Source organism: Chamaea fasciata, unplaced genomic scaffold (genome assembly GCF_029207755.1).
Source record: "Chamaea fasciata isolate MVZ Bird 193981 ecotype frontalis unplaced genomic scaffold, bChaFas1.0.hap1 SCAF_2, whole genome shotgun sequence".
In the NCBI taxonomy this organism is placed as follows: domain Eukaryota; kingdom Metazoa; phylum Chordata; class Aves; order Passeriformes; family Sylviidae; genus Chamaea; species Chamaea fasciata.
Window position 1 is genome coordinate 20,031,814 of NW_027094087.1, and position 13,095 is coordinate 20,044,908.

General features: G+C 39.9%; 2 protein-coding genes across 12 annotated transcripts in view; one reads left to right on the forward strand and one right to left on the reverse strand.

Moving 5' to 3' along the window:
- Positions 1 to 20: 20 nt before the first annotated feature.
- Positions 21 to 5,558, reverse strand: LOC136284784 (putative protein ARB2BP). Of its 2 annotated transcripts, XM_066175182.1 has the most exons (3): positions 5,343 to 5,554; positions 4,811 to 4,886; positions 30 to 2,174 (listed from the first exon to the last, which is right to left on the reverse strand). In XM_066175182.1, exons 2-3 carry the CDS (start codon positions 4,841 to 4,843, stop codon positions 1,119 to 1,121), a joined length of 1,089 nt encoding a protein of 362 aa, XP_066031279.1. In that variant the 5' UTR covers positions 4,844 to 4,886; positions 5,343 to 5,554; the 3' UTR covers positions 30 to 1,118. The 2 variants fall into 2 exon arrangements, with proteins under 2 accessions (XP_066031278.1, XP_066031279.1); XM_066175181.1 differs by lacking the exon at positions 4,811 to 4,886 and having other exon boundaries at positions 21 to 2,174; positions 5,343 to 5,558.
- Positions 5,470 to 13,095, forward strand: part of SENP7 (SUMO specific peptidase 7) — a 44,181-nt gene continuing 36,555 nt past the window's right edge. For 4 of the 10 annotated variants that reach the window (XM_066175173.1, XM_066175172.1, XM_066175178.1 and 1 more), the window contains exons 1-4: positions 5,505 to 5,969; positions 7,113 to 7,156; positions 9,442 to 9,549; positions 11,763 to 11,857. In XM_066175173.1, the coding sequence (XP_066031270.1) occupies positions 7,121 to 7,156; positions 9,442 to 9,549; positions 11,763 to 11,857 (239 nt within the window). In that variant the 5' untranslated portion in view covers positions 5,505 to 5,969; positions 7,113 to 7,120. Of the gene's footprint in view, positions 5,970 to 7,109; positions 7,157 to 9,441; positions 9,550 to 11,762; positions 11,858 to 13,095 lie in introns of all 10 variants that reach the window. The other 6 variants (XM_066175170.1, XM_066175171.1, XM_066175175.1 and 3 more) reach the window with 6 other exon arrangements.

A 13,095-nucleotide genomic window follows, 5' to 3' on the forward strand; every position in this document is an offset into this window, starting at 1 on the left:
ATAAAAAAAACCTGTGCTTTCTCTCAACTGAATGTGCCTTTCCAATAGAATTTTCCATTTTACCCATTGCCGTGTAACAGAACAGAAGTTTCTTCTAAGAGAGATGATGACTGAAATCTGAAATGGATATAAACACAAAAGCAAGTTGATGTTCTCTTCTCTTTGATACCCATTATTACTGTTCAGCAGCTTTTTTGACTGAGATTGGAATGTTCTACACTTGTAGGAGAAGGTTTCATCATCCTTCAAAGGATCCTTTTTTGTGGCCATTGAACACTTGACTCCCATCAGCTTGAACTGGAAATTAGGAATAATTCTTTTGTTTACGTTCATTTTAAAGATTATTTGAACTTCTGCTTGTACAATTGCAAGCTTTGAGTATGTAAACTTAAAAACTTTGTTTCCCACCTCTGTCTAAAGTTAAACAGCTGAGAGGAAACAGCACTGCCATTCCTTTGCATCAGTTTGGCAACTGCAGGTTGCAAGACTATTATACCTCTATAGCAGCTCATGTCCAGTATTCTTACTGGCTTAGTTGGCTTTAAAATGAAACTTTCCCTCCACTTGTCATGTTTGGGGCACACCAACTCTGACTGGAGGGAAGGTAGTAGTATGTACTTCCTTGAAGCATTGTTCAGCTTAACAGTAAATGTTTCAAGGAGGAAGGTAGATGTTCCAGCTCTTGAAAGATTTTAAACAATACATGGTACATAGAAAGAAGGAAACATTGTTTATATGCTTTTGCTGTTCCAGATTTAGCCTTCTAATGAAGCTAAGCACTTAAGCAAATGTTCTCCTGACAGTTTAGTCTGATTATAGAACCATAACTATAGAATCTTTAATATAGAAAATGATAGATGGGAGTTGGTATACCTTAACATCTTTAATTCAACTTCAAATTTCACAGCTAGCCAAAGGGTTGTAGCTTAAGGCTTTCAACAGTGCATTTCTTTCCTGATAGTTAACTTGTGTGTTTTTCTTCTCAAAACCAAACAGAGTCGTTTCAAACTTAAAACTGTGATTTTCTCCACAGTGAGATGAAGGTGCTTAGGTGACGGAAAGGTGCAGAGGCAGTTACCAGAGGAAGAGACTGCTATCAAGAACAAACCAGTGCACTTTTATTTATTGCCTCTCTTCTTTCTAGTGCTGCTTCTGGTTGCAGCAGGTGAATTCCTTGAGTCTGTTGTGATCCTGGCTTTCAGCATGCTCTTCAGGTACTTAAAGATGGGTTGTAAGCAGCAGGAGGGTGCTAAACCATACTCTTCTGTTCCAGCAGAGAAAGTAGGACAACTTACTCTCATGAGAAAGCTCACAGTTTTATTTAGGGGTTTACTGTCTGACACCCATTCCCGGCAGTTTTTGTGTATCCATTCCTGTATTTCTGGATCGTGTCTGCTCTGGTGCTGCATGTTGTGAGTGGAATCAATGAAGGCCACAGAGTACACTTTATTCATCACCTCACGTTTCCTCTGCACCAGCAGATCAACAAACACCAACCCACCACAGCCATGGGCAATGAAGGCCACGTTCCTGGCTGCACTCTTTGCAATGAAATGATCCCATACATACACGGTATGCTCCTCCGGGCTGCTGCTGCCCCTCTTGGGGATCCAGCAGACAGACTCTGTAAAAGTACGTGCCTCTTCCCTGGCAGAAAACCTCTCCTTTTCAGTGTTCAGATCAGTGAAGTTGTCATTGGGGTTCAGTACAATCACTTCCCATTGGCTTTTCAGGGCCATTTTGATGAATGGTATTTGTGTTCCATGTCTCAGGCCCTCACTGACAATTGCCCTTCGGCCCCACTGTCCAGCACAGAAAACTCCACGGTCTTGAAGAAGGATAATTAGGCAAGAGGAACTGGTTAGTGCATTCTTGCTCATGAAAAAGAAACTTCTTGGTTCATCCTCTGTAGCATCAGTAGGAATATAAACCTTCTGCAGCATGCAGGCTCTTTCCAGGAGCTCATAAACATACTGGGTAATAAAATGTCCCAGAACTTCATAGCGTTTATGATTCTTCTCATGTCCATTCTTGTAGTAATTGAAAACAAAGGACTCATCTGTATCCAGGTGCCTCAGTTCCCCTTTTGTATTGAAGTCATATTTTAGTTCCTCTTGATACTCTGATCCCTCTGTTAGTTTCCTCAAACTGAGTTCATGCTGTATTTGTAACCACTACAAATTAAGAAGACTATTATGTCGAAGTAGTGATAGACCTGCACACAATACTTGTCTACCCAGACCCTCTATTGCATTAGAATTCAGACTTAAAAGCTGTTACAAATGAAGTTCTTGTTGATCCAGAGTATTCCATGGTGATGTATAGCAAACCAGCTGCTTCTAAAGTCTTTTAGAGATTTCAGCTGCAAAGTTCCAACAGCGGTAACTCCTCTGCCTTTAATGTTGCCTTACTTCAGTTTGGTAGTTAAAAATTTGTAAGCTGGGATGTTTAAATAAAGATCAAACTTTAAGGAAGTTTGAATTAAAAGCTTTAAAAAGGAGGCACATGTACGTGGTTCATTGTTAAAGTTTTTAACTTGAACAACTTGTGCTGTGTCCTAGCCCTTATCTTGGAACTCCACTGAGTTTGAAATACTCCACCTTTGAAATACAGACCTTGGCAGTTAGAAATAGTCCAAGTGTTGTACTGGATCCTGAGTTTTTAAAGAAAATAAGCTGCACTTACTAAGGACTTCAACCTTCCTGTTGCTTGTGTACCAGCCTACTCTCCATGTTCTACCTTCAACTGCACTAAAACAGATAATACATGTATGTGTTTGCTTTCTGCTAATCACTCTAATTAGTAATTAATCCTTGCAAGCACTTTCTACATGGAAATATAGGAATGGATGACAGAATAAACTAGCCACTGTTGTCCAGGAGCAGGAGAAAAGAAAGTCCAGGCAGCAAACTATCATGAGGTTGGACTGAGGTCTCCAATTTCAAATTATCTCTACTGACTGATATGAATTATACCAGGAAGTGATTTTTGTGCAGCCGAAAAATTAAGCTTAGCAGAACCTTTTATTTTCCTAGTAACTCTTCAATCTACTTATGACTGTCACTGGCTGTAGAATGGCAAACAGGGCATAGCCTTTGGTGTGGTCAGAATCCTACCTTTCCAGGAGTTTAGTCCTAATACGTTATTTTTTATTTTTTCTGCTAATGGTCTGAATCAAGTTATATTTGAACCTTTATATACCTTTAAGTTTTTCTTGCTGAACTAAAAGAAGTTTTATGGAACACAGTAAATTACACTCTGTGTTAAAAGTCACTATACCAGCTGATAAAGCCAATTACTAGGACAAAAAGTGTATTTTTGAATATTTTCATGCAACTTGAGTTGGAGCCCAACTCTTGAGGAATGCACGTTGCCTTGAGGCAAGGTGCTTAGCAGATTGAAAATTATTTCTTCCACTCCCAAATTTAAAAGAAACAAACAAACAAACAAACAACCCCAAAAACCAAACATTTTTTTTTCAGCATAGCAGCTGCTTTTCAACATAGCAGTCATTCCTTTTGAGTGATCTCCACTGGGCTAGTGTTATTAAGTCCTCTCTTCAGGGTGATTCCAATCTTCTAAATAATAGAGAGCAGGCTAGAAAATGATACTTTCTCCTTTTTTTATCTCATATAGTCAGTACACATAGAAAAAGGGAAAAAATCATATGCTATGATATATAAACCATTTATTACTGTCTTGCCAGTTACTTGAAACTGAAACAGCACAAAGAAAATGCAAGGGCACCCATTAATCTACGATTTTTCATTCTGCACGAAGGCACAAAATACACAAAGGAGATGGGAAAACAGTCTATTTGCTATACTACTAAAATATGGACAATTGAGGCAAAAGAGATAATGCTTAGTAGGAAAGAAGCTACCCAAATTCCAGTTGTTGTTCCCATGAGACAAAATGGGAGAAAAATGGACACATTCTGAGGAAAGATGTGTATGAAGAAAGGCACACCTTTCTGTAAGAATTAGGAATAGGTAGATGCAGTTTCCTTGGAGTGGTGTGCTGGGGGGCACCTCTCAGTCCCTTTCTCTCCTCACCTCTAAAAGACTAATTAGCATACTCTGAATAGGAGGTCACTATTCTCTTACTTCAGCTACTAAGAGCAACATTGCTTTTTCAGTTCCAAAACAAGAATATGTGATTCCAAATTAAACCCTGAACATCTGCTTTAGGAAGCATCGTGAAGGGTTGCTGAAGATTTCAGAAGGCAAAAACAAACGCAGTTTTACATAAGGTGCACATATGACTTTCCTTCCTTAAATTGCCTTCCAGATGCAAAAAGTTTTGAGGCAATTAATAATGGGTTATCACTTAAGAGTTTACTTAAATGGCAGCTTAGAATTATGTACTTAATAGTCCAGAGGACTGATTTTATTGTAGTAACACAATTAATTATAGAATTAAAAAGTAGCAATCACAGATTGTTCTAGATACAGCTGCATAATGCATGTACTTCTTTGTTGTAAGTCTGCATTCTAAATCAGCATTGATAGCTGTTTGTACTTCATTGTCTCTATCTAAATGCAATATTCAAGGTTGTATATGCTGGCAGCATTTACAATTGCTACCTTAATTTTAAAAATTTACTTTTGGAGGAAAAATAATTCCTCTTTCCCTTCCTCTCACTTTTCTATTCAGATTCTAAAATGCTTCAGATGTAAATTCAGCTGGTACTTGTTGCAGCATTTGGCACATTCTAAATATTACTACAGTATAAGTACTATATAAGATCCATAAAGATTACTTTGTTTTCCAGTTAACACCACGTTATTGTAGTAAAGCCCAACATTACCGTATGCTCTCCTGTAAAATCTGCCATCATCATAGATAAAAATCTTTTTTTCACTCTGGGAGTGTAGACAAGTTCTCTGCATGAAAAAATAAACCCAATCATGGTTTCAGTTTTCATTACTTTACATGCTGGGGCGTTTATCTACAAAACCTGTCAGTAGCTGACAGTCTGTGGCCATCTAAAGCACTCCAGACAGTTCAAAGTTACAAACTAGCTTCTCATGTATGTAATTCACGCATTACAGTAAGTTAAAGCTAAACCTCGAGTATGAAACTAAATATTTGTCCGCACCAGTTTTAAGTCCCGCAACCAAGAAGAAAACAGAAAGCTCCACGCAAAACTTACAATTCCGAAACTGTCCTGAAAAAGAACACAAAGAAAAAAAACCCACAAGGCAAAAAAAAAAAAAAAAAACCAAAAAAAAAAAAAAAAACAACCCCAAAAAACCAAAAAAACCCAAAAAAACCCACAAAGCAAAAAAAACCCAAAAACAAACCAAACAAAAAAACCCCAAGCAAAAACCCAAGAACACCTTAGCCAACAAATCTTCGTCTCCCCTTGACCGCAGGAGGATTTCTAAGGGCATCAGCTGCAACCCGCGGTCAGGTGGGGTTATGAGGCCGCTCCCCGGCTGTGCCCCACCCCGTCAGGGGAGTAACCTGGCGGGGTCTGTCAGCTGAGGGAAACCTCATCGGCAAGGTACAACTTAAACCTGGGGCGGGTTCGCTATTGCTTCTTTAGAAGTAACGCGGTTCTCTCGGTTCTTTAATGTCTTTCAGCGGATCAGCACCGAGCTCACCCCGAGCGCGTTAAGCTCGGCGGGCCGCGGGCGGCTCCGGCGCGGGGGGGCGGTGCCCGGCCCGGAAGTTCCCGGGGAAGCTGCGCAGGCGGCGGGGCCGGCCCGGGTAAACAGCTCCGGCGGCGAGTGCCGTGTGCTGCCGCCGGGACCGACCGCTCGCTCCCACCCGCTGCCGGCCCTTCGGAGGGGGAGCAGGGCAGGGCTGCAGCCGGCGGGCAGCGTCTCGGGGGCGCCGTGTGGCCGCGGTGTCTGCCGCGAACGAGCGAAGCCGGCAGGGTGACTGAGCGGAGGGGACGGAGGGACGGCTGGTGGCGGCGTTGCTTCGCCTGTGGGAGAAGGCTGAGGAGAGAGTGCGAAAAGGTGGAGTTGCTGGCTCAGGTCCTCGGGATTTGCGGGTTTGTCAGAGGGAAGCTGTTCCCTCCTGGCGGGGGGAGCCGGGGTGCGGAGCTCGGGGCCCGCAGCGCTCCGCCGGCGGGCCGCCCTGGGCCGGGCCGGGCTCCTGCGGTGACAGCCCGGGCGCTGCCGCTCCTGGGGGCTGCCTCATCCCCCGAGCCGTCAGGCGGCCTCCCTTCGCCGGCTCCTCCTCGTCGCAGGCGTCGGAACAGGCAGGCCTCTGCCTGTTCTTTATCGGTCTGTTCCCCACACTGGGGGACTATGGCTCTAAGCTGAAAAAACCTGCTGAGATAAGTAAAAGTCCCCGAACTTGTCTTCTTCAGAGACTCCAAACCAGCTGTAATCTTTGGAGGCCTTATGCCAGAGTCGTATAGATTGTGTATAAATAGAATACCTATAAATGCTGGAAGCTCTGAGGCTGTGTTCTGCCAGTGATGAAGTTTATAGATTTAACAGGAACATGGCTGTTATTTTTTCTTGGATGGAGCCCTTGCAGTGGTGCAAATGTCCTCTTTTACTCCTTTTCACTCTATAGTCCAAGTGTGAACTGCTTATTAGTTGTATGCTTGCAGCAAGGAGTTAATATCTTAGCTAAGGATAAATGCTAGGACATCTTCATTAACAATTCTTTCTATGCTGACAATCCAGAGCCTTGCCCAGGTGTGTATCTGTCTTGTATTGTGGCTGTCAATTACTTTTTACCAAGGCCTGCAATGATAGGATAAGAGGGATGGTCATAAATTGAAAGAGGGTAGGTGTAGATTGGACATGAGGAAGAAATATTTTTTACTATGAGGATAATGAGACTGGAACAGGTTGCTCAGAGAGAGAAGCAGTGGATGTCCTATCTCTGGGAGAGTTCAAGTTTAGGTTGAATAGGCTTTGAGCAACCTGCTCAGTTGAAAGATGTCCCTGCCCATGACAGGAGGGCTGGACTATAGAATACCTTAAAATCCCCACCCAACCCGTGTTATAAATATGTTTTCCTTGTTCTAGTTTGCTCAAAAATTATATTCTTGTTCTTTCTTAGTGCCTATTACTGTGGTTCTACTTCCCTCTTAATCAATAAACCAGAAATTGTTAAGTTTATTTATTTTTTTTTCCCAGCAGAGAAAACCATGTCAGGAAGAACGTCATCTTCAAGTCATGTGAGTGTAAGTGTTCCTGAAATTTCTAGGATTTTATTTTGAGGTTATGGGTATCCTAGGGTGTTCTGATGTGTTTGCACAACCAAATTCATTCTTCATGGATCTAACTTCTGCTTTGTTGGCACATGGTTTCTTGGGGAACTTCTTATTCTAGTATCAGTCAATACTAATTTCTACTGTTGTACATCTATTAATCCATTATGGGCTTAGCATCTGATTACACATAAGCAGGGTGTTTTCCAAGTTATTTTATGACCTAGGATAGCACCTAAAATTTTAGATTAGTTTGAAGTAAGTGGGACAGCTGTAAAACTGTAAAATTTGGTTATCTGCAGAGAGATGTACTCAGAGGCTTCTTATGCTGGTGTGTATTTTTTTTTCCCTAAAATATCCCTATTAGAAGTGGGAGTACTGGTGAGAGCAAATGGTAGACATAGGAACTGGTATGATTGGGTAAGGTCTGGGTGATCTAGTGGTTTAGAAATAAGCTGTTTCCAGCACTGTGTTTATGTCCTTTCTCTGGCCATTGCTTCTGCAGGTGGGAACCTTCAGGAAAGTATTGCTGGTTTAGATGAGTGTGTGCACCTGTATGTGTAGAGTTAGTCACTTTGTGTTTGGGAAAAGCTGAGGCAACTGCACACCGTGTGTTTAGCTTAGATTCAGACCTCTCTTTGCTTGTTGACTTTGTGCTTGTTCTGTAAGTTAATAGTGGGCACTGTAAACCAACATCCTCTTAATGAGTGCAGGCATTGGGAAGATGCTGTGTGGTGAGCTGGAAATGTTGCTGGTTAATGTATCTTGTGCTTTTTATCCTTTTCTGTCAGTTATCTCTTCTTTTTAATGAGTCTGACTTTATCTGTACTTAATGAGTCATTACAGAGGTTATCAGAACCTCTTTAATTTTAAATGTATGCTAAAATTCTAGATAACTGTGTTTTCTTTGGAATCTTATAACAGAAGCTGCTAGTCACGCAGCAGGTGGAGGTCTGAAGTAAGAAATCTATTCCTAGCCATTACAGTGCAGATCAGAAACATTCATTCTGACTGAAAAATGTGTTTATAGACCGCTTCTATAACAAAACCAGCCAAGCAAATTTGAAACAATCTACTTGTAGAAGTTCCTTAATAGGAAAATGTCTTGTTTCAATATTTCCACGGTGATTGAAAAGGAAGGAAGGTACTTGTATGAGAAGTTGTTGCCTGTATGTGTCATTTGCATCCTTTAGTGTTTGAGGAATCTGTTTTTAAAGGAGTATTTGTAACGGTGTCTGACCAGCAAAGGCAGCCTGACTGTACAAAAATTTGAGTCTAATTACAAAAAACTTTAATTTTAGTCTCAAAGAAGTATAGAGTAAGAGCATTCAGGATTCAGACTGAAGGATTGAAATATTATCTCATTATGGTGCAGCATGCTTCATTACGGTGTGTCTGAAGGACTACCTGCTGAGCTAATGAAAGCAGTTAAGGTGCTAATAATGGTTAGTGTCACTGTTCTGGAATCTCTGCTTCTAATTTCATGTTACAATGCAAGGCATCTGGTGACTTGCAAATCAAGTTCGTAGGACACTTTACAGTGTCCATCATGTGGAGTAGCTTCAGCTTTTTCCTGCCTGGGCTAGACTCAGTTGTCTGAGAGGTGTAAATGTTGCATTTCCTCTCTGATACCGTTTTCATCTGGTTGTATTTGCAGTGTCAGGTTTTGCTTCTCAGGATGCCTGGAGCAATAGCAACGCTTGGAGTTGGCAATGAGAATAGCTGATACCACTTTGAGTACATTAAAATGTGTTTGATGCTGAATTATCATACCAAAATATTTGTACTATTAAAAGGTGTAATTGTTCTTCATCCTGTTTTTTTTTGTTTGTTTGTTTGGTTTTTTTTTTTTTTTTTTTGTTTTTTCTTTTGAGAAGGAAAAGCTGGTCATGACATTCAGCTATTTAGTTTTCTCTTTATCAGTCCCTAAGCTGAGACAGTTAAACTAGAGTGTAAATAAATTGGAGTGAACTAAGAAAACTGTTCCAGTGGATTGGTTGTCACCTTTTTGGTCATGTAAAGTTAATGAAATAGAGCTTTTTCAGATGGTTCATGTGTTAAAGCTAGCTCATCAAGTGGTGTGACACATGATTTGGGATCAAGCATTAATGAGGAATGCATTTTAAGTAGTCATAAGTCAGGGCTTCCCTTACCGCTTTATTTTGCCCAGTTAAGACAACTTTGTACGTGGCTGTGTGTCAGCTCGTAGCACCAGTGGATAATTTAGTTTTACCATGTGTAACATCATCTATTTTCAGTTTCGTATACCAAAGAAGAAAACAAACACCAAGTCAGAGGATGTCCAGGTTCAGTCCCCTTTGGCAAGGCTCCCAGGCTCCCACCATTGTGACTACCCTTTAAAAGAGGTAAAGAGAAGCTCTTCAGAGTGTAAAGTGTGTAGGAGAATGTTTCATGAGATTTTGGAGGCTGGGTTTTTTTTTACACCAAGTGCTGCCTTGTGACCAGTAACTAATTCAGATTGTTTTGCAAGAGACAAGTGTGTAAGTATGAAATCTGATGTGAAATCAGCATACATTTACAGAAATGGGAGTCTTAGTCCCATGTTTCCAGCCTGAATCACTGAAAAGCTGTTTGTCTTTGTGTGTATTTTGAAACTATCTTGAAAACCATGAATTTAAAGGTAAATAGGATATTTAGGTTTTTTTAGTTGATTGTCTTCTGACTGCTGAACTTTTAGGTTATATTCAGATCACTTACCAAACTTTTTCTTAAATGGAAATAACCTTTACATTGAGTTTTCAGTTACCTGAGAGCTTAAGCTTTTGTTACCTGAGAGCTTAAGCTTTTGTTACCTGAGAGCTTAAGCTTTTAAGAGAATATATGAAGTACTGTATGATTCTTGACAGTATTTTAGGTGCTAATACAGAAATAACTACTAAGACCAAAAGACTGTAAGAGTCTTATGGCATTTATCAAAACTGAGTGTCTGGATCATCTCAGTCACATATAGAAGCAAATATTTGCCTCTAAAAATCTGCACCAAATTTAGTAAGTATTTCAAATGTCAAATGTTGGAAACATGTTTTGCTACTCTTGTTTCCTTCAGCTCAGTATCCAGAGTTTGTTGCTGGTTTTAGTGCTTTCAGAGTCATGGACCTGGACAAACAGACCTCCTTCCCCTCAGAGGAAGCTGAAAGGGGGAAGTGAGGGAAGGTAGGAGGGTTGTTTTTGACCTACAGTAGCAGTAGGTCTCTTGGCAGGCCAGGTCATTTGAGAAGGCTGCAACAGAGACTCACTGTGGGGTTGTGTTCTATACTGGTAATGCTTTCAGTGAGCAGAGCATCCAGTTGCAGTCAGGTTTTGAAATGGGAGGTGATGTCTACTGTGGCTACAAGCAGCAACCTCTCGAGCAGATTCAGACAGCACTTGCACGGAGTTCTTCCTGTATTTCTCTCTGCCTCTATAAAAATAATGATTTGAATGGGTGAATTGAATAATACTTTATTTCCTTGTTATTTCTTGAATGTTTTCTAATTTTCTGTTTCTTATTTTTCTTATCTATGTCTATATATTTTGAACTTTTCCATGTATTAGGGGATTTCAAATGCTTTAAGCATTGACTAGTTTTTATGTTCTACTTTAAAAAGAACCTTGGTTGTGAGTTGTCAGAGTTTGCACCATGTTGTTTGAGAAACTTGGTGCAGTTTTCAGTGATTTGGATGTGTAGGTCTCTCCTGTGCTTGAACACTAGTGGTATGAGGTAATGTTTGAAGGAAGGGAGAGGGGAGAGCCCCTCTAGTCAATTTCTAGCTGCCAACTTTAATAAGGGGCTTATTTGGAGTTAGAGTTAGTCGCTGTGGTAGTGGAAAGTTTGATTTGGGATGTGCCTTTCAGACTTCACGAAATGTTGTAGAATATGCACAGATGCCTTTTCAAACCACACTTATCCAAAAACAAAGATAAGTTTGTCTGCTTTCAGCCTGAGTGGCATAATTTTCAAGTGCCTCTTGGGTTTATTATGTTTTGAATTTTAAGAAATGAGGAAGATTGGTTGGAGGGCTGGAGGTTTCTGGAATTGCAGTAATAACTATGTTGTGGTAGGGCTTCATTTATTTGATTTGAAAATATAAGTACTTTCTGGTAAGAGAATTTGGAAAAAATGAAATCTTGCTGTTCTGGGGTTAGCCACCTAAGAACCAAAAAAATTGCTTTTCCTTCTCAGAATTTTATATCTTTAAAATCCATATTGTAACTTGTAAAATTTGCCTAAATGCAAATTGAGTTAGCCTCTACTTTCTCCATCTTACATATTTGTGATTATGTGGAACAGGCCTAATACTGAAGTCTGTGTTTGGTATAGTCCCCCTTGAAACTGGGAAACAATAGAATTGTCCTGTATATTTCTTCAGAAGAAAAAAAGTTCTATTCAAGATCAGGTGGTATGTGGATTCTTTAAATCAAGCAAATTAATTCTTCGCAAAATTGCTGCATATGCTCTTCATAATTTTGATATATTTGGTCAGCTGCATTGTTTCAGTGTCCCATTTTTCTAATGCATTATCCATTATGACATACTCAGGTTTGTTGAAATCTGCCAATTTTATTTGTTTTGTTTCAGTGGAGATTAAGTGCCAACAATACAAAGCCTTCCACAAAAGGAAGAAGGCAAAAGGATTGCAGCAGACACAGCTCTAATGATGAAGAATCAGTTGGGTAAGAAGTCATCTCAAAATTAGTTTATCTCTGTTTGCATATTCAGAGTTTCATAGTCTTTCTTGAAGATGAGTGTCTCTGGTCTCTAGCTAATTATTTGTGTCATGCAGAGATGATGTTCAAGCTGTTGGGTGGCTCACCTTCAGAGAATCATGCTTCAGTGGTCTAATGGCAACTGTAACCTTTCCTTTGTGTAATCGAAGCACAGGACTGTGACGTTATTGAATGAGAGTGCTAACTAGAGGAATTACTGCTTGTTAACCTGCTTGGAGTCCTGAGAGGTGTTCATTACTCACTAAGTGTAAATTGTCATTCTACCCCTAGATATCTTTAGATTAAAAAGAAGGTTCCCAGAATTCTTTTTCTCATCCCTTTTTGTAATCCACACTCAGCCTAAGCTTTATCAACTCTTTAAAACAATTTAAAAATCCTTTAAACAATATGGTGGTTACTAGTGGAAAGAAGCAAAAAAAAAAATGAGAGCTTTTTCGCCTCTGTTACTGTCAAGGCACTTAAGAAATTAAGACTGCTGGTGTGCCACTTCTTTATTTTCTGTTGCTAAGAGCAAATATCTTGGTTTCTTTGAGATTATGGCAAATTATTGATATGCTATTATAAGATAAAATCATCTGCAGAGCTGTCAGCTAGGTAATTGTTTTATCCAAGAAAATTTTGTAATTTCTGTAGTTGACAAACGGAAATGAAAATGTACAACTAGATTTATTAGCAGCAGCTAGGAAACCTAATGACATTGTGACAAAATGAATATGTTTGTCCTAATGAAACTCTTGTTATTCCCCAAATCACTTAATTCTAAATAAATGAGTAAGCATTCTCTGCCCTGTTTTCTGACTGCAGCTAAACTTGCCCAAAAGTGGTCTCTTACCAGGAGAGGCTGTTAAAATCAGAGTGCGCAGGTAATGAAAATGCACGTGATTTTGACACTGCTGAGTTCTGTAGGTTTGTGGTTTATGAATAATCATTGTTTAGCCTGGTCTGTATATTCAGAATGCTTCAAAATGTTGCAGGGAAGAGCTGAAATTGTAAAAGATGCTGAGTTTATTTTTTATACCTCCTCAGAGGCATAGCTGTCAGTTTTCATGTACTTACCTCAAAAAGCTTCTGTCAGTAACAAAACTGAGGGAGCAGCTCACAGGGTCAACCTAACAAAATTTAATTGCAGTTTCTTGAATTTTATTTATGTTGTGACATGGTTGATATCTGATATCAAGAGATCA

Bases quoted from the DNA above. Each gene is read 5' to 3' on its own strand.
- LOC136284784 (XM_066175181.1), bottom strand. From the start codon at position 5,396: ATGCCCTTAGAAATCCTCCTGCGGTCAAGGGGAGACGAAGATTTGTTG. The intron at 2,175-5,342 runs GTGTTCTTGGGT...CTTAATTTGTAG, and splicing joins ACGAAGATTTGTTGGCTAAG to TGGTTACAAATACAGCATGA.